The 22719-nt window shown below is 41.7% G+C and overlaps 1 protein-coding gene across 4 annotated transcripts in view; it reads right to left on the bottom strand.

Annotated features, from left to right (window-relative positions):
* Positions 1 to 22719, bottom strand: part of GALK2 (galactokinase 2) — a 111603-nt gene that overhangs the window by 7614 nt on the left and 81270 nt on the right. For all 4 annotated transcript variants that reach the window (XM_044230953.1, XM_044230954.1, XM_044230952.1 and 1 more), the window contains exons 8-9: positions 21428 to 21638; positions 1490 to 1691 (exon numbers count right to left, since the gene is read on the bottom strand). In XM_044230953.1, coding sequence (XP_044086888.1) covers positions 1490 to 1691; positions 21428 to 21638 — 413 coding nt within the window. The remainder of the gene's footprint in view (positions 1 to 1489; positions 1692 to 21427; positions 21639 to 22719) is intronic.

The raw sequence follows: 22719 nt of genomic DNA on the forward strand, positions 1-22719 counted from the left end.
TGTTCCTCACACGTGGCAGCCATGTCCCCACCCCAGGGTCTATGCACTGGTCATCTCTGTTCTTCACTTCCTTCAGGTCTCTGCTCAAACATCACCTCCTCAGAGAAGCCTTCTTCAAACAATTCCTAGAAAGATTAGCCACCCCAACCTTGGTGCTTTCTATCCCTTCTGTGCTTTTTTTCATAGCACTTATTACTACCCCTCAGTTTATTTTTCATTGTCACCTCCCTCTTTCCCCAGGAGAATGTAGGCTCCAAAAGAGCAAGAGCTGATTGGCCATCCCCGGAAGAGAAAGTTCTTTAGGGAATTCCAGGAGACTGACAAATGCCCTTTCACTGCCTCAGTGACTCAAACTATTCCACTACCTTCCAGGCAAAGACACTTCTTCCTGATTCCTGCACAAATCATTCCACTTCCTCTTATTTCCAGAACTGAACAATATTTGTCACTTCCATTTACTGGGCCCTTGATACTTTCAGAAAAGAGCACTTCTAAGGGAACAAGCTCTGGAAGGCTTTTTGGCAATTAATGAGCAAACTCTGACGTCAGCAGAAGGATTCTCATCAATGCTATGTTCAAATCTCTCTACAAGTTGGGTTATACATGCCAATTGTGATCACTGAAGCTAGTTGATTTAAACTTTTCAGGCTAGGAGTGTGGCAACGAGTGAGGCAAGCCATAGGCGCCAAGTGGTTAATTATATTCTCATGACTAATTGCAGGCAGTTCTGTATCATCTTCTCACAGTGGAAATAACATCTAGTCATTTGAGAGTTCTCCCAATTTCCCTTTCAGTTCTCCCAAGGTCAATGAAATCCCTTCTGGGTAAAGTGACCATTCTACTCTATCCATTATCCCCATTCTCTAACAATTACAAGGAAGCTGTTCTCAGGCTTTGTGAAAGAGTTCTCCTCTTTACATTTCTGTCTCAACCAAACATTTATAAAAGATGCTTTCGTCAAATCCTTATTTCTCCAAATTGCCTAACCTAAATCTGGAAGGCAGGACATGCTGGCCTGCCGAGTAATTCCTTCAGCAACCTCCCCTGCCCCTGAATACACTCCGCGAGCGTTTCAGGACCTCTTTCTGTTTTCTGCCTTCTTTTGAATAAAGCTACCAAACTCAGGACACCAAACAGAAGATGCTGGCAGGGCCACCGTTATAGTGATGAAAATAGGATGAGAAAGCAACAACAGGACCCCTGTCTAAGGAAAGCTTCCTAAAATACCAAGTCATCCCAAGATGGAAACATGGGAAGAACTGATTCCAAACCTGCAGCCTCATAAAGCTGTGGAGTCAGGTCTCTGGAATCTTTCTCCCTCAAATACTTAGGAGAGAACAAGTTCAGCCCTATATACAACACCTCAGAGAGGAAGCGGGGAAGCATCTCCTTTCACTGAGAAGGTTATGAAAATACTGCAGTTTTCATCCATTAACAGTTTCTTTGGCAGGGTCCCCCCGCCGCCACCACGCTGCTCTCTCAGCCTCACCGACAGATGTCCACCAGCTGGTCCAGCTCGGGGCAGCTGCACTCGTACATGTCCCGGCAACTCGCATGGCTCTGGTTCATTAACTCTCCCAGCAGCTGGACTGTGTCGTCAGGTGCTTCTTCACATATCTTCTTAAACTGGAGCACCCGCGCGGCCTCGCTGTACACGTGCGTGGCCCGCTGGTAGAGTTTGAAGATGGGCACTTAGGAAGAAAAGGGACAGGGAACAAGGGGAGACATATTTACTGGACAGCCCAGTGCAAGGAAAAGTCGTCATTGAGGACTTCCATTTCTATCTTTATTCTCAATACCTTAGACTTTAAATAGGTCTCTCTTTCACCAAAAGAAATCTTCTTATCTACATCTGTCCCTTTCCAAGTCAGTTTTACTTTTTTCTTGATATGGAATACAGTCTCAGAAGTACGCTTTCTTCCCTTCATTCTGCACACGGAGACGTGTGCACACATGTGCATGCAAACTAACTCATCCCCTTGGGAGGGGGAGGTGAGTTGTACTAGGCACTACCTATACGTCAGGCCCTTTAGAGGCATGACTGTCTCGTGTCATTCTCCTCACAGCACTGGGGGAGTGGCAGCCTGATCCTTGTTAAACAGATAGCAGGCTGAAATGACATGCCTGAGGTCACACATCCAGAAACTAGAGAAGCAGAATATCAATAAGGATGTCTGATCCCCGGGCCACATTCCTTACACTGTAACCCAGCAGAAAGGAGAACTGAAAATGCTTATGCTGGCATTTCTATTTATAAAAATGTATCCTAGAGATAAGCACAATTACTTACATATGTATACACACACACATACATGTACAGCAGCATTATCTATCATAGCAAAAAACAGGAAACAACTTAAACGTCTAATAACAGGGAACATTTTAAAAACTAAGCTACATCCATTAAAAAATGTTACTGCTATTAGATACTCAGATTCTAAGACAATTTACTTATGGGAAATTATTCACTATCAAGTGAAAAAACAAGATACACAACTGTACGTACAACTGATATTAATTTTGCATTCACATATATGTGTATTTATGTAAATTTTAATTTCTTTTTTTTTAAGATCTTATTTATTTATTTAAGAGAGAGAGGTCACAAGTAGGCAGAGAGGCAGACAGAGAGAGAGGGGGAAGCAGGCTCCCTGCCGAACAGAGAGCCCGATGCGGGACTTGATCCCAAGACTCTGAGATCATGACCTGAGCCGAAAGCAGAGGCTTAACCCACTGAGCCACCCAGGAGCCCTTAATTTCTAAAAATTCAAAGAAAGCACCAAAATATTAACAGTTGTCATCTCTGTGGTAATTACGGGTGATTTTATTTTCCCCTTAACACATTTCTATACTTTCTAGATTATCCACAATGACTCTGACTTCAGTTACAGAAACACATCCTACTGCGATGGCTTAATAATGATTATACACTCCCTTGAATAACAACTGGGACCTTCTTACCGTTTTCAGTCTTGCCGAAGTGGCTGAGGGGGTGCTGTGGGCCTGGGGAATTTGTGATTATATGGAAGCTTACCCAGTCTACTGGAAGGAGCCAGGTCTGTGAATCACAAGGTCTGTCATTTCTTCTCAGCTCTGTGACAATTAGCTGTACCCAGTTGCTACCTCTACATGGTTCTATTTTCCCATCTCTAAAACGAGGCTGAGAATTACTTCCGGGTCTAACATTTCATGATTCTATGAAGATCTCCTTCCAAGCCTTTCCCCTTCCCCCATGTTGTTAGATGTTGTAAAGAGTATGCCGTGACTATTACCTCCTGTCTGCACACTCAGTTCTACTCTCTGCTCTGCCTCAGGAGGCTGACAAGTATGCTTACACCCCCTTGGTTCCCTTGCTGTGTAGATTAGGAAAAGGAAGATCATTGAGAAATGGGAGGGAAGAGAGTAGGTCAGAGGATTTATTCCCCAGCTCCCTCCTTGCAGCTGGTTCTGCCACTCCACTGGAGGACAATGAACATCCTTTCAAGGTGGCCTTTTCTACATGACTTGATCCTCCAGTGTCAGCCTGCAGCTTCCTCTCCTAGACTTTTACTACTTTTTCAGAGGTGCTATCACAGTTCTCTCACAAACGAAAAAATTTTATTAAAAGTTTCAGGTCACATTTTTTTCCCTTCCACAGCACCGTCCAACTCTTGGAGATGGAGAAAAAGCCAGCCATGGCTAGAGGAACCTAAGCCATTCTTAGGATCTGTGTAAAGTTCAGTAAGTACAAGGGTGGGGCTACCTTTCTATAAATTAATAAAAAAAAAATCAAAGTTTTCTTTCAAACATTCTCAATTCAGTCATATTCAGTAAATTAAACTTATAGTTAACTGCTTGCATCAATGAAATGATGCAAATTCTTATGAATTTTCCTGTCCTTTTTCAAAGAGGATCTAAATTCAGTCATCAAATCTAGTCAGTTCTTTTGCAACATGTCTTGTAATCATCCCTCCCTTATATTGCCACTGTCATCACCCAAATTTACACTTTTATTCCTTTTCCCACTTGAACTATTTTGCAGTAGTTTCTAAATTGATATCCCTGTCTTAATCTCTCCTCCCTGCAACCTCCCTTGAGGATGACACCGCCAGACTGAGCTCCTGACAGACAGCCTTACTCAGCTACTGCCCCAAACCTTCTGCCTCACCAGTGTTTCACAGAATTCTGATTCCCGCCCTCAGCACGCTCCGTCCCAGCAGGATGTCTTCCCTCCAGCCAAACTCCCCTACTCTTACCCAAACACTCTTTGCTTCTCAGGATACTTGGTCGCCACATAGAAATCATTTCCTGCTCTTTCTCTCTCTCTCAAAATTTTACCTGTTTCAGTTTTAATTTTTTATGCTCAGAGAAGCCATGATGGCCCCAGCTGGAAACTCGCTCTTGACTCTACACCGCTCTTGCAGTCCATCATCTCATATTCCATCCATATTAAATTTTCCCAGTTGTTTAAATTTCAGTTGATTTACACCAGGATCTGAACAAAGGGGACACATTATGTTTCATTGTTATATCTAATAAGTTCCTTTTAATCAAGAATTCATAGTGACTTTTGATAGTCTGGATTCCCAGTGTCATGTATGTAAAATACAGGCACATTTCAAGGCTATAGCCCGGAATAAAACTCAATATAATCCAATAGGGACAGTATGCTTTAGTTTTTCTTTAGGATTACATAGTCCTTTAGGATGAAATATTTTCCACTGGGATTAAATATTCTAAAATAGAAACCATCCAGAGAGGTGTTTTGTTTTGTTTTGTTTTTTTAAGATTTTATTTATTTATTTGAGAGAGAGAAAGAGCACAAGCAGGGGAGGGGCAGAGGGAGAGGAAGCAGCTTCCCCTGAGCAGGGAGCCCAATGTGGGGCTCAATCCCAGGCCCCTGGGATCATGACCTGAGCCAAAGGCAGAGGCTTTACCAACTGAGCCACCCAGATTCCCCTGGAAAGGTCTCTTATACTTAAACCTTAGGACTGGTGTTTTGCTTTGTGACAAGAAACATTCAGAATGCACCAAGCAGATGACCAGAACCTCACAAACCTGGCCCCTTTTCGAATCTATTCTCCATTGCACAGTGTATCACACAAGATTTATGAGTAGGCACATCTGCCGAGGACTCTGGCAGGGCATTCTGAAGACACATGACAGACCACCATGGCTCACACCCACCCCCCCACCAAAGGTAGTAACTCCAACAACAACAAGGGAGAGGGCAGAAAGGGCATCTGGTTTCAATTGTGATATAAAAATCTTGCCACGGGCTACAAAAGATTTGGAGACCACCCTTTGGAAGGAAAAGCAGTTCTGTGTTGGCTGGACATCACAAATGCTCTTTGGATCCAGGATTCTGGCTTGTTATGTGCTGGCAATTCATCGGGTCTCTTGTTACTCAGATACCAAAAAATCCAAGAAAATCTGAAACTTTATCCACAATAGCTTTCTTCCCTGTCCAGTGCACTTTAAAACCGGATGTTCCAACTGTCTATAAGTTCTTACAATCCTTGAGAGCAATTATTATATTAAAAGATGAAGGAAGTTGTTTCTTACTATGTTCACCACATGCGTGATTACTTCCAAGGCAAATTTAATTTAAGAATATAACACCAGACACTATTAATGTCCTATCCTATCATAGGAAATTTGAGGCTTCAAAGCAGGACATACCACATAGACTTTGAAAGATTGACTTTCTCCAGCGTGAATCTTAGATAATGACTGAGTCTAATCCTGAAATCATGACACAGATTCTAAGATCAATCTAAATAATCATGACCATAAACATTTAAACTGCACAAGCCGCTGAATAAATTCACTTGTATAATAATTCTGTTAGCTCTAAACTTCCCCTTCCGTCTGATTTCCTAGGTCAGTACACTCACCACATGAGCTCCTGCAGGAGGCCCCAGCATGAGCTGTTTTGTTAGCCTGGAATGCTCCTCCCCTTGATCTTGACATGGCTGGACCCCACTTGTCATTCAAGCCTCAGCTGTCACAGCTTCAAGGAGACCTTCCTTCAACTCCAGAGTAACTCCCTCGCATATGTATTCTCTTGATTCTATTTTATCCTCCCAATACTTACTACCATCCCAAATGTCTTGCTTATATATATTCGTTCATCAGTTTGTGTTTGTTTCTCACCACTAGAAGATCAGCCCTGGGAAAGCAAGGGCCTTCCTTGTCTACAGAATTTCACTTTTGCATCTTCAGCAGCTGAAAGAGGGTCTGGCATACCATGGGGGCTCAATAAATGTTCACTGAAGGAATGGTCAGTTCCTTGTCTTCGTGGCAAAACTTGGCGAAGTAAACAATTATGGGACAAATGCAATAGATAAGACCTACTATTTTGGCAGTTGATGCTTACTAGCACCTTCACCAAAAAAAGTGGGAAAAGCTGACTAAAAGAAGGTTAAAAGACAATTAGTAAACTCCCGTGTCCAAAGTGTACCTAATACCTATTATCACAGATGACAGAATTGTTTCTATTGTGTTTTGCTTCACAGATGTAGAAGAAAGGAGATTTCTAAAACAAACAAGAAGTGTTTCAAATAAAAGGGAAGGAAGAGAAATAGATAATCAAAATTAGTTAAGATAATTTTTTTGTTAGACAATCTTTGTAACAAAAAGCTGTCTGCTGCTCACTTTTACCTTAAAAGGATGGCCACATAGCTTATGATCAGAACCCATCTCTAATCAATGGATCTAAAAAGCAGAACAGATGATTGGTTCTTTTGCTGTATCTTCGGTGAGAAAGGATGAGAAAGAGTCTGTGGCAGAGGTAACACACCAGGCACCATTTCCTCATAAAAGCTCTAAGAGCAGCTGGTCAACAGGAGATGGAAGACATGCCTATTCAATTTCTAAAAGAGTCCCACTGATTTAATCTAACTCAATTTTTTTTTTTTTTACTTACAAGACTTTTTATTACTTCATCTTCTACTAAGAGTGATGACAAAAGGCCTGAGCAAGATGCCCATCTAGCATCAGTCAACCAACAGTTCTTATTGAGCACCTGCTATGTGTCGCATACCATGCTCCAAATGATAGGAAAGACATGTGAAATAGGAGCCCTGGATGTGAGGAACTCAACAACTCAGTTAAACAGAGAAAACAAGCTCTGAGACCACTGACAAGTGATGAACTGCAGGAGACATGCAAGTGCCAGAGCCGCTGAAGGTGCACTAAGATGACAGGGTTTGGGGGAGGCACAACAGTAATGGGAAGGATTACAGAAGAGCCCGAACCACAGAGCTTCCTTGTTGCAAAGAAAGGATGACCGAAGGCCTGAGCTGGGAACAGGTAGAGTGTGCTTACAGACCTGAAGAGAGCAGACTGACCAGAATCTGGGGCAATCTCTCAAGGAGGTTGTCCTCACACCTGAAGTTTTAACTTCCTTTGCTACACATGCTACACAAAGGTTGCAAACTAACAACCCATGGTCCATATCCAGCCCCAGTGATGCCTTCTCGACCCATGTATTGTTTTCCAAACTGGGAATTTTTAATATAAGAATCTGGATTTCTGCTTTCCCTTGAAAAACTGAAGCCTGGCAGCACTGAACCTATATTCTTGCACAAAGGTCATTGGCTGGAGCTGAGGAGCAGCTATCCCTTTTAGACAGAATACATACACTTTATTTCTACACAGTTCCCTCCATTCCCAATTTTCTGATACTCAGATTGCCTCACTAGTTTGCATGCCTGCCTGGTCCCTATAGGTATGTGCATGTTCTCTTTTAACATAAAGCTCTCTATTATAGGAATTCTTGGCTAGAGAGGGAAGAGTGGGCAAACCAAGTGAGTCATCATGCCATAAGGAGCCACGGTTACTAACAAATACCACCCCCCCTTTGGGTGCACTGATAGTTCCATATTGAACTAAACTCTGTGTTCTAGTAACTTCTACTGATTGGTCTTAGTTCTGCTCCTGAGAGCCATGTAAACACAGCTCTGAATAAAGCTCTCATGTCTTATGTTTTTTCACACACTGATGAGAATACAGTTTTCTCTATTAGTACTGAGGGAACACTAACGAGTAAAATGAGCTCTTTACCCTCAGGAAGTAATAGTTTAACAAAAGACAAGTGTTGGTGAGGAGGTGGAGAAACTAGAACTCTTGCACACTGTTGATGGGAATGCAAAATGTGCAGCCACCATGGAAAACAGTACAGAGGTTCCTCAAAAAATTAAAAATAGAACTACTGTATGATACAGCAATTCCACTCCTGGGTATACATCCAAAAAAACTGAAATCAGGATCTCAAAGAGACGCTAGCACTCCTACCTTCATTGCAGCCCTATTCACAATAGCTACGATACAGAAGCAAACTAAATGTCCACCGGTGGATGAATGTTTAAAAAATGTAGTATATACATATAAAAGAATATTATCCAGCCTTAAAAATGAAGGAAATTCTGTAATATACAGCAACATGAATGGACCTTGAGGATATTATGTTAAATTAAATAAGACAAAAAGCCAACAAAAGAAGGGTAAGTACTACACGATTCCACTTATAGGAAGTAGCTCAAGTCATTAAATTCACAAAATCAAAGGCCGGAGTAGTAGTTACCGGGGCCAGAAGAAGGGGAAATGGGGATTTACTAATCAACAGACATAAAGTTCAGCGAAATAAGATGATTATCAAGTAAGATGTATAACAATGTACCTATATTCAACAATAATTACACTTAAAATGCATTAAAGGATAGATCTCATGTTAACTGTTCTTATCACAGTGAAAAATAAATGAAAATAATTTTTTTAAAATTTTAAATAAAAAAGACATAATAGTTTACTAGAGAAAAATCACTAAATAAGGACAATAAAGGCAACAGATGCTAAGGTATCTCCTCAGAGCTAACACAGAGCATGACGGTAAGAGGTTGTCCTGATGGACTGACCCAAAAGCAGAGGCTAAGACAAAGCCTTGGGTGCAGGTAACAGAAGTGTAGGAAGCAGGAGCAGAGGAGTAAGGAAGACAGGGAGTAAGGGAGACAGGAAAGAAGAAAGGCCAACGGAGGGTGCCAAACAGAGCACCACTGTGGACAACTCAGGGCCCAGTTGCTCGGGGGCCTCTCTGAAGAACCATGTAGAAGGTACATCAGAATAGTCCCATAAGCAGATGGGAAGCCTGAGGCATTTGTCCACAGACATCCCCATTGTTGCCCCCAAAGGGGTTCACTTCTCCACAAAGACGTGCCTGTACAGTGCAGCTACATTCAGTGACTTTGAAGAATGCCCCAAGCTGATGAAGACACGCTCACACCAGCTGCTAACACGACATGGCTGCTGGCAAAGCTGGAACCAGGTGAGCCACGGGGATGGAGCACAGAGATTATGACCTTCACAGAAGAGGTGAAACCAGCTGAATTTAAAAGATGAGCAGGTACCCAGAAAACCCACTAAAAGGTGGGGTAAAGAGCCAAGAAAAGCACTGGGAATTTACGGCAGAAGGAACATCATGAACAAAGACATGGAGATTAAAAAACACGAGGTACTTTTAGAGAATCCACAGTACTCAGCTGTAACTTGCATGGAATGAGGACAAAGAGCAGAAGCAACAGGAAACTCAATGAAAGAGAAAACTGAAGCAGTGAACAGAGGCCGGATCATCAAGGTTTTGTAAGTTACCCTAAAGTAAGGTATTTAAATTTTACCCTGTAGGTAAGTGGTTCTTGGCCCTTTTAGAATTACAGAAACTTTCCAGAGTCAAATCAAAGCTAGAGACCTTCCCCCCATCTGAATGCACAAATATCCAAAATTCTATATATGGTACAACACAGACACAAGATTGCATAAAGCTATCCTTGGATCCAGGTTATAAATTCCAGCTAGAAATAAAAAACCTTTATAGGCTTTTAGCAATTATGTCAGTCAGGATTCCTGTTTGTAAACAACAGAAACCGATATGGACTAACTTAACCAAAAAAGTAATTTATTTTAAAGATATTGGAGAGCTCACAAATTCTATGAGACATAAGCACATGCCAGGACACCAGGAGGAACCTGAGCCCCTTGCTCACACCCAGGTGACAAGCGACCTGGGAGAGGCAAATCGGACCCGATGCTAGGTAGCCCAAACTAGGGCACCCATGCCCAGAAGTGGTGAATACCGTGGCTATACTAGCAGTGACGCTTTCTCCTCCGCAGACCAACCACCCAGCCTCCCTCACACGACTGGATTTCAAGTCTCCTTCACTGATCAGTCCCTCTAAAAGGGTGGTTCTCCCAGTGTGCCCTAGGAGTCAGTCTGAGGAGCGCCGAGAACTGGAAATCTTTCTCGTGTACGTATATAATGAATCTTTCTGAGACTGTCATACCCCAAAACACTTTGCTGGTGTTTGGGCGAGGAGCTAAAAGCAGTTGAGTCCTCAGTTGCCTTTGTACCCCCATGGAACTACACACTACTGGCCAGTTTCTTTTCAAAACAAAAGGCTCCACTGGGCTAACCCAAGAGTTGTTTTCCAAGAACAGCAACCCAGAGGTGGATGGGGAAAACCACTTCAGAATCTGCTCTGGAGTCCTCTGTTTTCCTATGCAGCAAAGTTACAATAAGTCCCTGCTCTGAGGCATAGAGTCTTTGGACTATTTAAGCAAGAGAATGGAAAAACACTATATATTCCTCATTGAAGTTGGACTGTGGTTTCAAACTTATTTTCCTAATAATAATATTTTTTCAGAAATGTGAAGTTTCTGAAATGGTCAAACCCACAAAAAATGAACTGCTGTTTTCAGCCACATTAGCATCCCATTCCCATGCTGCAAACACTAAATTACATTAGCATTTTACATTTAAGAGGAAAAAAATCTTTACCTGCTTTTAAAAGCAAAACCACAGATGAGAAAAAAAAACACACATATATATAAGCACTTTCAACACAAACCACATTAATCCATGGAAAACTACATTCCAAGAGTCATTTGTGAATATTTGCAAATCCACAACATAATGCCATCTTGTCTGTGGAGAGTAAGGACACCCCACATGTTTCTAACTTCCCTTGCTCAGATTTCCAAGAGCAGTGAGAGCCAGCATTGTCAGCGTCATAATAAACTCTACTTCTCTGACCTTGAGGCTTTGCTTCACTCTGCTATTGTCACCCGTACCTGCATTTTATACTCTGGCAACACACAAAGCCCCTGTTAATTCCAGGGCCATTCTGATGACAAGACAGAGTCCTCACTCCCTAATTACTGTGTTCCCTTTTAATTACAGTCATCACACTCTGCTTTAGGAGGGCAAGGGCTGGGCTGTCTTCATCTTTATAGCAGCTAAGAACACTGTCATGGTCACTTCACAAGTCTAGATAGGACATCAGACTCAAGATACCTTAACAACAGACCCTGTGCCCAGTGGACTCAAAGCCCCAAACGTAAGCACATGCCAAAACACCAGGAGGAACCTGAGGCCCTTGCTCACACCCAGGTGAAAAGTGACCTGGGAGAGGCAAATCGGACCATTCAGCTGCTACGGCAGGAAGCAAGACCCACTCTCTCATCAACCTACACACGTGAGATTTCCCTAGGAAAGGGGCCTGGATGCCTAGGTAGCCAAAAACTTGCACCCACCCCCAGCAGCAGTGAAATACTGTGACTCATTAGCAGTGGTGTGTTCTCCTCTCCAGACCCTAGAACCTAATAAAGAGTCTTGAATGTAACAATAAATTCTCAATAATTCTCAACTAATTCTCAACACATGTCCACTTCTGGCTCCCACCCCATCAACGAAGAAAGAATCTAAAGCTAGTTCCTGGATGAGCCGCATTTTTGTTTCCCTCTCTTTCTTGAGCAAACTACTTGCCCATGAACTTCCCAGAACATCCCTAAAATTTTGTTCTTGGAAAAAGTGAAAGGACAAGACAATTTCAAGTCATTTGAAAAGGGGCCTCCGGAGTTGGAAAGGAGTCTTGGTCAATGCAGAGCTGAATGAAGAACTATGGAAAACAAGGGTCACACTTGCCTAGAGCTGACCTGTCCTAATATTTTAGCATAAATGGAAATGAGCTCTTGTCTTTGCTATCTTCTATTAATTGAATTACGGGGGGTGGGGGAGGAGGAACATAAGGGAGCAAAAAGGACAAGGAGAGGCAAAGGGAAACTCTGTGTTTATCTGAGAAATAAGTAGTATATTTTCATCAGAACACTTCAGCATTTATCTTATTATTGGGTTACGCTAGCCTTACTGATCACAGGCCCTAGCACAGTGCTTGGATAGTTGCCCTTCAGTTGAGTACTTATTGAATAAAGGAATAAAAATTTACCCCTATTTACTCATATTACTCATTATTTGCCATTATGATCAAAAGGTAGGAGTCTGCCAAATTAGAAGAGATTAAACAAGTGAGAAGCTCTGTCACCCACCATGCAAGACCCACCTGCTTGCATGGGCCGCTGCCCAGAGCTTGCTTTTGACAGGGATGCACTAGCTCAGACCAGGAAGGTGACCTGGACACGGCACAAGGAGGAGAGTGAGGGAGCTCCAACACAGGCTAAATAGGACCCTCCCCTTAATTTCCTCATGGCAAGTACTTAAGACAGTAGACCCACACTACAGCTGGGCTTTCCAAAATGTGGTGTATTAGGGAAGAGAAAAGGGGCGCACTCTCACAAACATCTCACAAACATCTCATAAGCTGTTTCTATTCTCCAGGGGCTTGCAACATAGCCGGTCATATCCCGCAGAGACAGATGAGGAGGATGCTGGTTCACAGAAGCCCGCGATTACGCACATGTTTACGCAGCTAGCCCCCTGTAGCCCAGCGTGGGGAGTAAATGCACACAGGCCTGAGTGGGTCTGTGCTCTCTCTGTGTTTGTGTTTATGTGCTTGTTCATAAGCCAGCTCCGTGTACACATTAGTCTCTCTCCCGTTATCAGATTCTTTTTCCCTTTTTCTTTGTCTGTCTGACAGCTCCCTTTTGATTTGCATCCTCTCTGCCTCCTTTCCCTGTTGGACTAAAACACAGAAAGGAAGTATAGACCTTACTATTTTGTGTTAATCGAGTAGAATTTTATATTCCTTGTTCTTAGAACATTTTAAAGTTTCTCATTAAAAGACTAAATGTTACTGCTATTCCCAGGGAGGAGGTCTCCGGTCTTTTTTGCTGCATCAATAGCCCTTGCTAGAATTAAGGCTTCCCAGCAGCACGAACAGACTGCAGGTGCTCATTCCTGTGTTGTCTCCCACCCCATTCCTGCCTGAAGACAATATGAAGAACCAGCTTCCTCAAGAGTTAAGGAAAAAAAAAAAAAAAAGCTATGCTATGTCTCTGCCTTTGAACATAAAGCGGTCCCATGTCATGCTCTCATCAGGAAATCTGCAGGACAAATAAAGATCAATCGAGATTTCATGAGGCTAAAAGTATGAAGGTCTAGATAGACACAATGGGCCATTATTTTATTGTCATTAATACTAAAATTTGGCAATAACCTGCTCAAAGTCCCTAGATCCATACCTAGTTACTTCTCTAGACCTGTGTGGAAACAAACTGGACACAAATTCATGTGGAAAGGAGGAAGTACACAGTTTCTAATTTAGAAGTTCTTATTAGGACATTTCCTTCCACCTAAAGCTAGGTGCTTTGAAAAATAACAAAGACATAGGAGGTGCACAACTGATTTCAAACAAGAGATGTTTTCCTGGACCATACCCTAAGACTCTAGAAAAACAGTCTCCTGAAAAGAGTCTGTGTGAACTCCACAAGACAAGAGAGAAAGTGACAAGCCAAGAACTAGGAAGGATTTCACCAAAGTGCAGATAAAATGCCAGTGAGAGAAATGTGCAACATAAAAAGAGATCACAGTATGTCTAATTTTTAAGTGAAAATACTTAGAATTTGGTCAAGAACAATATTCATTGTCCCAGATGTCTGGAAAGAAAGGCCAGTTTCATAATTTTACATGAGCAAGGAAACTGGCTCTCATCACTAAGATTTGATAGGATGAGACTCAGAGCTACAAAGCACAGGGAAGTGTGGGTGTCATTAGGGATGTCTCTAACATGTTCCCCATGCTCCTAACACATGTTAAAACAAACTGCACTTCCCCACCCCCACTGAAGTTCTTCACATCCATGTGCCTTACTGGAGCCAATGAAATGAGTGTAGGAGTGATGGTGTCACTCCCTAGGGGATGTTAAAAGCCAGTGAGTGATTAGCAATATTCCCCTCCTCTGGCCACAGGAATTATGGACAAATGTATTGAGATAGATCCCCCGCTCCCTCCATCCTTCCCCCTGCCCCCCTGACACGCCTGGGTCCCTGTATGTCTCAGATGAACAGAATCCTCTGCTGCCTTGAGTTGAATATGCGGAGAGAACATACTTTTCAGGGGTCAAGCCACTGAGACTTTGGTCTTGTTACTAGAGCATAATCAGCTTGAAAACCTCAATACAGGAAATGGTAACTCTGACCAAAATAAACAGATTTAACTATAAGAAAAGCAGCTTTGAATACAAAGAAAATACTTTCACGGAAACTTAAAACTGTGAAAATGAAAGCAAAAATAGCAAAAAAGTAAAAGAGGAATGGCAAGATTCTGTCCTCTTACGTAGATGAAGACTATACAAGGTGTTTTCTGAATCTAAAGCAGCAGAGGGGCAACATGGCACACAGTGAGACATCAGCTGTCCTCCTACCCACAGAAGCTTCATTCTTCTCAAAACAGAGGGTATTAAGGAGGGTACATATTGCATGGAGCACTGGGTGTGGTGCATAAACAATGAATTTTGGATCACTGAAAAAAACCCATAAAATTAAGTTAAATTAAAAAAAAAAAAAACAGAGGGTCTAGTAAATTCACACCTGACCCCTTGATGATTTCACTTCTCTGAAGGTAGAGATACATCCATGATAGATTCAAGCAAAAGGAATATTGAGTAATGTCAAGTCACATATCCTAGACTTAAGAAAAACACGAATTTAAAAGTTTAGAAATTGTCTTTTTCCTTTCTTCTCCTCCCTCTCCCTTCCCTGGAGGCAGCCAGGAGTGGCATGGCCTGCAAAACCAGAGTCAAAAAGGTATATGGGCTGAGAAGTAGCCAGGAACTACAAGGTCAGGCCCAAGGAGGCTGGCAGGGCTGGGACCAAGATGGTAGTCAGGGCTGAGCAGCCCAGGGGCACCAGCAATGCCAAGGCCAAGGAGGCAGCTGGGGTGAAGAAGGTAGCTGGCAGGACCAGGAAAGATAGTGGTTATAGGAGAATCAAGCAAATAAAAAAATATATTAAGAAAGATGAAAGGCTTTTTTTTTTTTCATGCCTCAGTGGTCTAAGCAGGGACACCAGGTACAACAGCAGCTCAAGTACCTTATCACTTCTCTGCCAGCTCACCTCACTGGCATGGAGCAGCAGTTCGGTCCACAGCACCCCCGTCCCAATCCCACTGACTCTCCTTTCAGCCTCTCTGACTCTTGGGCCAAGTACATTTTAAGCTTCCCCCAAAGGACACTGGTATCATCAAAGTTGCAGGCCCAGAGGTGGTAAGAGTTTGACTCCTGTTTCTGGTCATCCTCATGGGTTCCTGCTTGTCACTGCTCCCCACTTCACATCAATCATCACTGCCTCACTGTCTTTCTTGTCCACTTCAGGTTCTAGCTCCTTATGTACTGTTTAAACAGCTCGTACTATTACATGTGGTCAGATCTAAATAATAAAACCCTTTCTCTGATAAAAGCCTGATATAGCCCCACATCAGTGGTTAAGAGGGAGTGTTAACATAGAGGGAGGGCTCAGGAATCACTGCATGGGCTTGAATCCCAACTCTGCCACTTTCAGCTGTGTGACCTTGGTCTAGTTAATCATTCTGTGCTTCAGTTTCCTCATCTGTAAAATAGCAAAATCTTGAAACCTACCATACAAATGTTCCTAGCAGCAAAATCATATGAAGCCAATCTTTATCTCTTATGTTCCTCTAAACTGAATCTATGTAGCCTGTGCTCTATTTCACTTACAGAGATTTCAAATGTTTTAAGGAAAGTCCGGTGTGAATTCAAAGACCACTGTCAAAAACACTGAGATGCAAGACAGAATGTTCTGTTGGCTGCAGAATATTGATATCACTCTTTGTTTATAGAATGAAAAGGGAATATTCAGCATTATTAACAGTTATGTCAATGAGCACAAGCCTAATTTGTATTGTAATGGAAAATGTATCTGCATTTCTCTTCTAAACAGAATTTCAAACAAACAAAAACAACATCTACCAAAAAATTATTTGTCCCCAGGAGCTGCCTAATTTGGGGAGTTTGATTGTCGTATCTCAACAGTATGAACAAATTAGGAGGGTGGGGTGGACCATGTTAAGGGTGAAGGCATCAAGATTTGAATGTATGTGTCTGAAGGTGTTTATACCAGTTTCCAGCCTGGAAAAGGACTTTCATGCAGGTACTCTAAACAGGAGGACAAGTACAGCAAATATTTTAAAAGAACTTAGAATAGTGTAAGTGCTTACAACATAGTAAGTACTCAGTGTTAGATGTTGTTAATACCATTATTACTATTAATACAGGATGAACAGAATTTTTTTAAAAACTAGATATAACACCCTTTATTTAGACTTTGAGTTCCTTGAATTGGCCTCCACCTATTGCTTCTCTATATGGAGAGAAGAAGATTCATTTAAGTCACTCTTATTCATTCAGCGAACATGTACTAGTCATCACGGGAATACAGAGGTGCACAAAAATCCTCGGAGAAGATGATTCCTCATGGCTCATATTTAGTTGCTGTGACTCTTCAAGGGTTTATCTCTGGGAAATGCTACTCTAGTAACTACTGTGTGAGAGTTTCATAGGAAGCTGGAAAAGTTGCTTCCAGCTTGCTTTCATAGCTTTAAGTCACCAGAGTCCATGGGTCTACTATTGTTAGGCAGGTAGATGTCCCCTTCCGCCTTCCCTATACCAGGTATGGTCTCCCTGAATCTAAGGGCTCGGTACCCAAGGATGACCTTCCTAGAGAGAGGAAAACACTCGTCCTCAACACAGAGGATCAGAGTGTCTGACAGAGGTCAATGTTTAGTCTTGCTGATCTAACAACTCTCTATCACACTTCATCCTCTCTTGCCAGCCGTGCCCAAATCACATTAACATGAGATACTTGGGGAACTTGAGGGTTTGAAGGTACAGAGTATGAAGAGGTGGTCAAGCTCATAGATTCATTCTGTCTCAGTTCAAGATGGCCAAATATATTTAAGGCTACTGTAAGGGTCAACTGCTCCTCAAAACATACCTTCAGAATTTGTTTCATTCTTAGCTCTTTTAAAAGTCTCATGCCAAGGAGATAAAAATTTCAGAATTCTCCCACTTTTGTGACTCCACCATGGTTCAGGAGCCTTGTGGGATTAGGGGGAAATTCCTGTCAGTGGCATAGGCACTGGCTAGGACTCAACACAGATCACTGGTGTGACTCCAACACAAGGATACTGGGTGTTCCTACAGAAGTTGAGAGTTTTAAGATGTCATGTCTTTAATATATATATATAAAAGGTATGTTCACATTCATGTTTATATATATATAAGGTATGTTTATATATATATAAGGTATGTTCACATTCATGTTTAGTTCCTTAAATATTCAAAAAGGGAAGGCAAACCAATGAATAGGGGTATATAATGCACACAGTTGAAAGAAGAGGAAAACCCACAAAGGAAGCATTATCCCCAAGTGATCAGAGATCAAAATTTTATTTTCCAGGAAAATAAAGGCCCTTTACTCCTGGCATGATCCTGCCCTCTGTGGCCAAATAGTCAAGAAGTCAACAGGAACTGAGCAACAAACAGAGAGGCCAGATAGAGAGGGAAAGGGAAAAGGACTAAGTGAAAGTTAATTTTCCCCACACTTGATTTCCAAAACAACTTAAAGCATATCTTTTGTGCATAACAAAAATAGTTACTTGATTTATCCTTTCAATACTTTGTTTCATAAGAATCTATTATATTGTGAAAATGAAAACAACAAACAGAACTGAAGGATTCATTTTATTTGGCATTATTGGAAGTCCATCACCAGATTTTAAGGACTTCTGCTCAACCAATATCTGTAAACACTAGAAAGGTCTATATTTTCCTTTGGCATTTCTTCTAGACTTCATAGAAAACTTTTCTTCCAAAATTCTTACAAGAACAATTAAATGCATTGAGGTAATAAAATTTAGTGCCGGATAGCTTACAAGCTATTTTTTAAATCAATTTCCTTAATATCTGAGAACATTTAATTGGAAAATGAGATTACTGACCAACTGACTGTTTTTATTTTATGAAGTACCTTTATATGTTTCCATCACATAAAAACAAACCACCTTTCTTACGCCTAACTGAGATCATCTATGAGGACCACACTTCTACCAAATGAGAAATTCCACAGCACTTCTCGTAGTTCTTCTATAATACAATTCATGCACGTTCTGGTTAAGTTGAGTTTGCTCCTTAAATTAAGCAAGCTACTGGATGCCACATGATCTTAGACTCCTAAGACCAAAGCACCAGAATGGGAAAGTGCCAAAAGGAAACTCTTCAACCACAAAGTAACCTATGTTCATCACCTCTCTCTGGTTTCAAGAAAAAAAAATTAGGGCCAACCAAAATAAAGTCAATATTATCTGACGGTGCAGGGTTGCTAAGGCCAGCTTATTAATATGCTGAGAAGCAAAAAAAAAAAAAAAAATGAATAGCAGAAAGAGAACTGGGTTAAATCAGAAAAGAAGGATTTGGGATCTGGCTTTAGCACTTAACTTGTAAATCTTGACAAGTCCTGGACCTCTCTGACCTTACTTTCTTCACCTATGAAATGAAAATAACCATGTGACTCAGAGTTGTTGTGAAATTCAAACTATATGATGCAAGTGAAGAGGAATATGTAAACCATAAAGCAAATAACAACACTTTTTGTTGTTGTTTTGTTTTTTTTTTACTCTAGACGTCTTCCTAAAGAGCAGTCCATGTCAGCGCCCTGTGCTTGCTCGAAAGCCTGATTATTGCCCATGGCTTTGGAAATCACAGGATCCAAACAAATTAGCCGGCAACTGGCCAGCACTTTTGTCACCTATGGTCCCAGGCAGTTACTAATCTAAACATTGAGATTCATGTCCAGCCCAGCACAGCGCATCTGAGCAGCAGGCCCACCCCCGTGCCAGCCGTATGTGCCCGCCTCTCCTGCTTCTGACCACAGCTTCGTCTTTTCCTCGTGGTTCACACCTTCGGAGACACCTCCCCTCCCTCAAATCAGCCTGGCCCCTGAGCCTCTAGAAACCCACACACCATATCACATCCTTAGATTCTTCCTACCTGTCGGAAAGGCCTGACAACTACTACTTAAATTACTCCTCGCCAGTTCCTAGCAATGGACTGTGGCCATTCTAAACAGTGTCTCAAGGATTTGAGGGTTTTCCTTTGTGTGTTTAATTTTAATGGCCTCTGAGCACTTCCAAATCTAATTATTAGAAATTCGGAAAGAGAAAACAACAATTGTCCATGAGCCTTTGGAAGTCTGGCTGGCTTAGCAAGGCTGTGAGCCACAGTTTGATTGTAAACATCTCTCCCTACACTGTCACCTCACGGTCCACATCTCCCAACTCACACTCATAACCAGGTAAAGAAACCAATTTTGGCTGAAAGAGAACAGTGGATTCCACATCCCTTTGAGAAAGGCCTGGAGCTCCCTGATGAGAAAAATTAGTTCTAGTCGAAACTACGTGTGTTAAAGTGTATGCATCCAGATAAAGGGTGGAGGCACCCTCCAGAGTCTGCTGCTGGGGTCCTATGTCATCTCTGTGCCCGCTCATACAATCTAAGTGCAGCACCACCTTTAGTAAGAATCACACCATCTAAAGGGTTAAGAGAAATGTTTTCTTGAGGTCTTAGACAGACCGAAGCACAAACTCAGAAGGAACAAGGCAAAGATACAACAGGATCTTGATCCCTAAAGTAAAAGCTGAGTGCCAAGAGAATTCAGTTGGAAATTTGGCTGAAGTTAGATTCAGAAAGTAAATCAAGTGACATGAATCTAGGAGATTCTAGAACTCCACCGACTGATTTATGTTCACAGTTGGGTTTTTAACTTACTAATTCCAACAGTAAAAGAGGAAGAAAACTTTAAAGGATAACAGAATTATAAAATGGATTCATTCATTCAACGTAGATTTATTGAGTACAAAGTGAGTACTTTGTAAGTACAAAGTAAGTAAATTATAGAAAGCATTGCAAGTGGGTTAGTAGAGTAGTTATTTTAGATGAAGGAGTAAGATTAAGCATGCATCGCTTTTATAAAAACAATGACACCATTATTTTGGGGGGGAAACCTTAAATATATACATAAACAGCAATGCATATACTATGATAAGGAAACCATCTTCCGTGCTTTCCAAGGTTTTCTGGGAAATGAACTTGTTGTTGTTGGTTTTTTTTAATGGTAAAAAAAAAAGGTTGGAAAGACATGCAGATGCAGAGAAAAAGGAACATGGGTACAGAGAAAGAGAACAAGCTGTGGATTGAGAAGGATATGGAAAAGGTAAGAATTCTATTGAACTTTTAAGATAGATAGGAACTGCAATTCAGAAAAGAGTAAAGATCCCATCAGAATAGGGAAGTGATGTGTAGAATTAAAAGTCCAGAGGCACAACCAAGATGCAATTAGTAGTACAATGGTTCAACCAAGATAATACTGTCTGAGTGTTTGTATGGACTCAACAGGAAGTAGGGAAAGCACAGGATTAGGCCAAACTGAGGAGAAAACTAGCATCCATGTTAAGGAACTTAGGCAATGCACTGAACTGAAGGCCAGCCTTTATAAGCTGCCACCCCAACTCTACCTCCAGAGACAAATGGATCTTAGCTAGATGCCCCTGCTCCCCAGTGGTGACTGCCCACAGATACACAACTTTTACTTCTAAGAAGAGAAGCCACCCCAGGGCTGCATCCCTCACCTCCAACCTTTACCGTCATCTCAGGGATCTGATGTTATCATTGTGAAAACAACATTGCATGAAAGCAGCAGGCAAACAGAAAAAAGCTTTCACGCTAAGGTGGGCAACAAGTTCTAAGCTAAGCAGTGAATTTCCTGGTGTTCCGGGGGTGTCTCAGCAGTTATAAGCACTGCTCCAACCTAGACTTTTTTGTGCACGTAGTATAATAATCACAAAAATGCACAGAGGAAAAGAGAAACATCTTAAAGTGGGAACTTCTTGAGGGCAGGAACCATGTTTTATCCACCTTTACCTCGCCAGAATACCTGGCATATGGCAGATCAGGAAATGTTTATTGATGAATGAATCAATGAATTTAATGAAGCCCAGAATCTAGAGAATTAAGTTTGCCAAAACATATACATTCTTCAAATACCCTCAAATATGCTTCAAAATCAGTAAAATTCATGGGAAAACTGGAATCTTTCCAGCTGTGAGTAGGGGAACAAGCATGTTCTTCACTTTCTTCGGCAGACTCACCATCTTGAGTGTTTGGACTCAGAATTTGGGTTCGAAGCTCCTGCAGGCTAATTCCCAGACACCTGCAGACCTCCTCAGGACTATAGGGCTCGGGGTGAAGGGCATCCTCTGTGATCCACAGCATTTCTTCCAGACTGACCCCCAGTTTGGTTTGCACCTCCTCTAGTCGTAGCACTTTACCCCACTGCAAGCCTCTGTACTTTGCCAGGAGCTGCAAGTTCAAACCAAGGTAATGGTTAGATTTCATTTCAGAAATCGATATGTGCCATTTTAATTAGCCAAATGCAACTTGTTTTCTTTTTTCCTTTCAACCTATCCACATTGCCCACCATTGCTTGCAAATGTACACTGGGTTCAGATGTTTGGAATTAAAACATGCTTGTGTGACAGTCACAGGCTAGTTAAACATTTTTCTTTAAAAAACCTAATATCCCACTGGTTGGTTTTTTTTTTTCCCCTTTGGGTCCCCCCCCACCCCGCCTGTCACCACTTTCCCTCAGGGCTATTGCTTTGAATGATTTTGTCCTTTTATCCCTATTCAGTTCATCCCTAATACCCTACTCTCTATAAAGTCTACAGAAAACTACTCAATTCTCATGTGACCTGGGTCCTGAGGTGGACACTGTATGCCCGGTTTCATTAGAGCACTTCCTGTTTACCACATGCTTCTTTGAAAACGGCTAATGAATTTAAGTATCTGGGCATTTGGAGTAAAGTCCCAGATTTTAAATGAAAACCTCATTGGTGACCTTATGAAAAACCACTTCATTAGGTCGCTGGTGGAACTAGAGCTGTATGTTTCTCCGCCCTCAAAAGAGTTTGGCTTCCAACTGCATCTTGAGGCATCCCTCAGCCTGATGGAGAGGGTTAAGTACAAACAAAACCTTTGTAACCAGGTCTACCCATGGGAACCTCAATCCAGAATATGTTTTTCTCATTCTCCCCAAACCACTGACTGAGTCCTTCAGAGCAGGTGACCTGAAGAAGTGAAGATATTCTCATTCTGAGGGCTATAAAATTCATTCCCTGGGTGTGAGGCAGGTGCAGACAGTACAAACAGCAAAAAGAAACAAGCAAAAGAAGGGAAAACTCGTCTTCAAGGAAATGTGCATCTGATTTACCCTTCTATTATGCTGATGATTTGATTTTCCTTTCTTTTAGACAGGAAGCAGGGTTTACCAAAAGACCATTGAACTTTGGTTAGGGCCACTCACTTCTGAAGAATGTTAATAACAGAAGTTCTTATATTCATTAATCCTCTTTTTAAAACTCTGGCTCATACATTTGAAAGG

The sequence above is a fragment of the Neovison vison genome, chromosome 13 (genome assembly GCF_020171115.1).
Source record: "Neovison vison isolate M4711 chromosome 13, ASM_NN_V1, whole genome shotgun sequence".
Lineage (NCBI taxonomy): Eukaryota > Metazoa > Chordata > Mammalia > Carnivora > Mustelidae > Neogale > Neogale vison.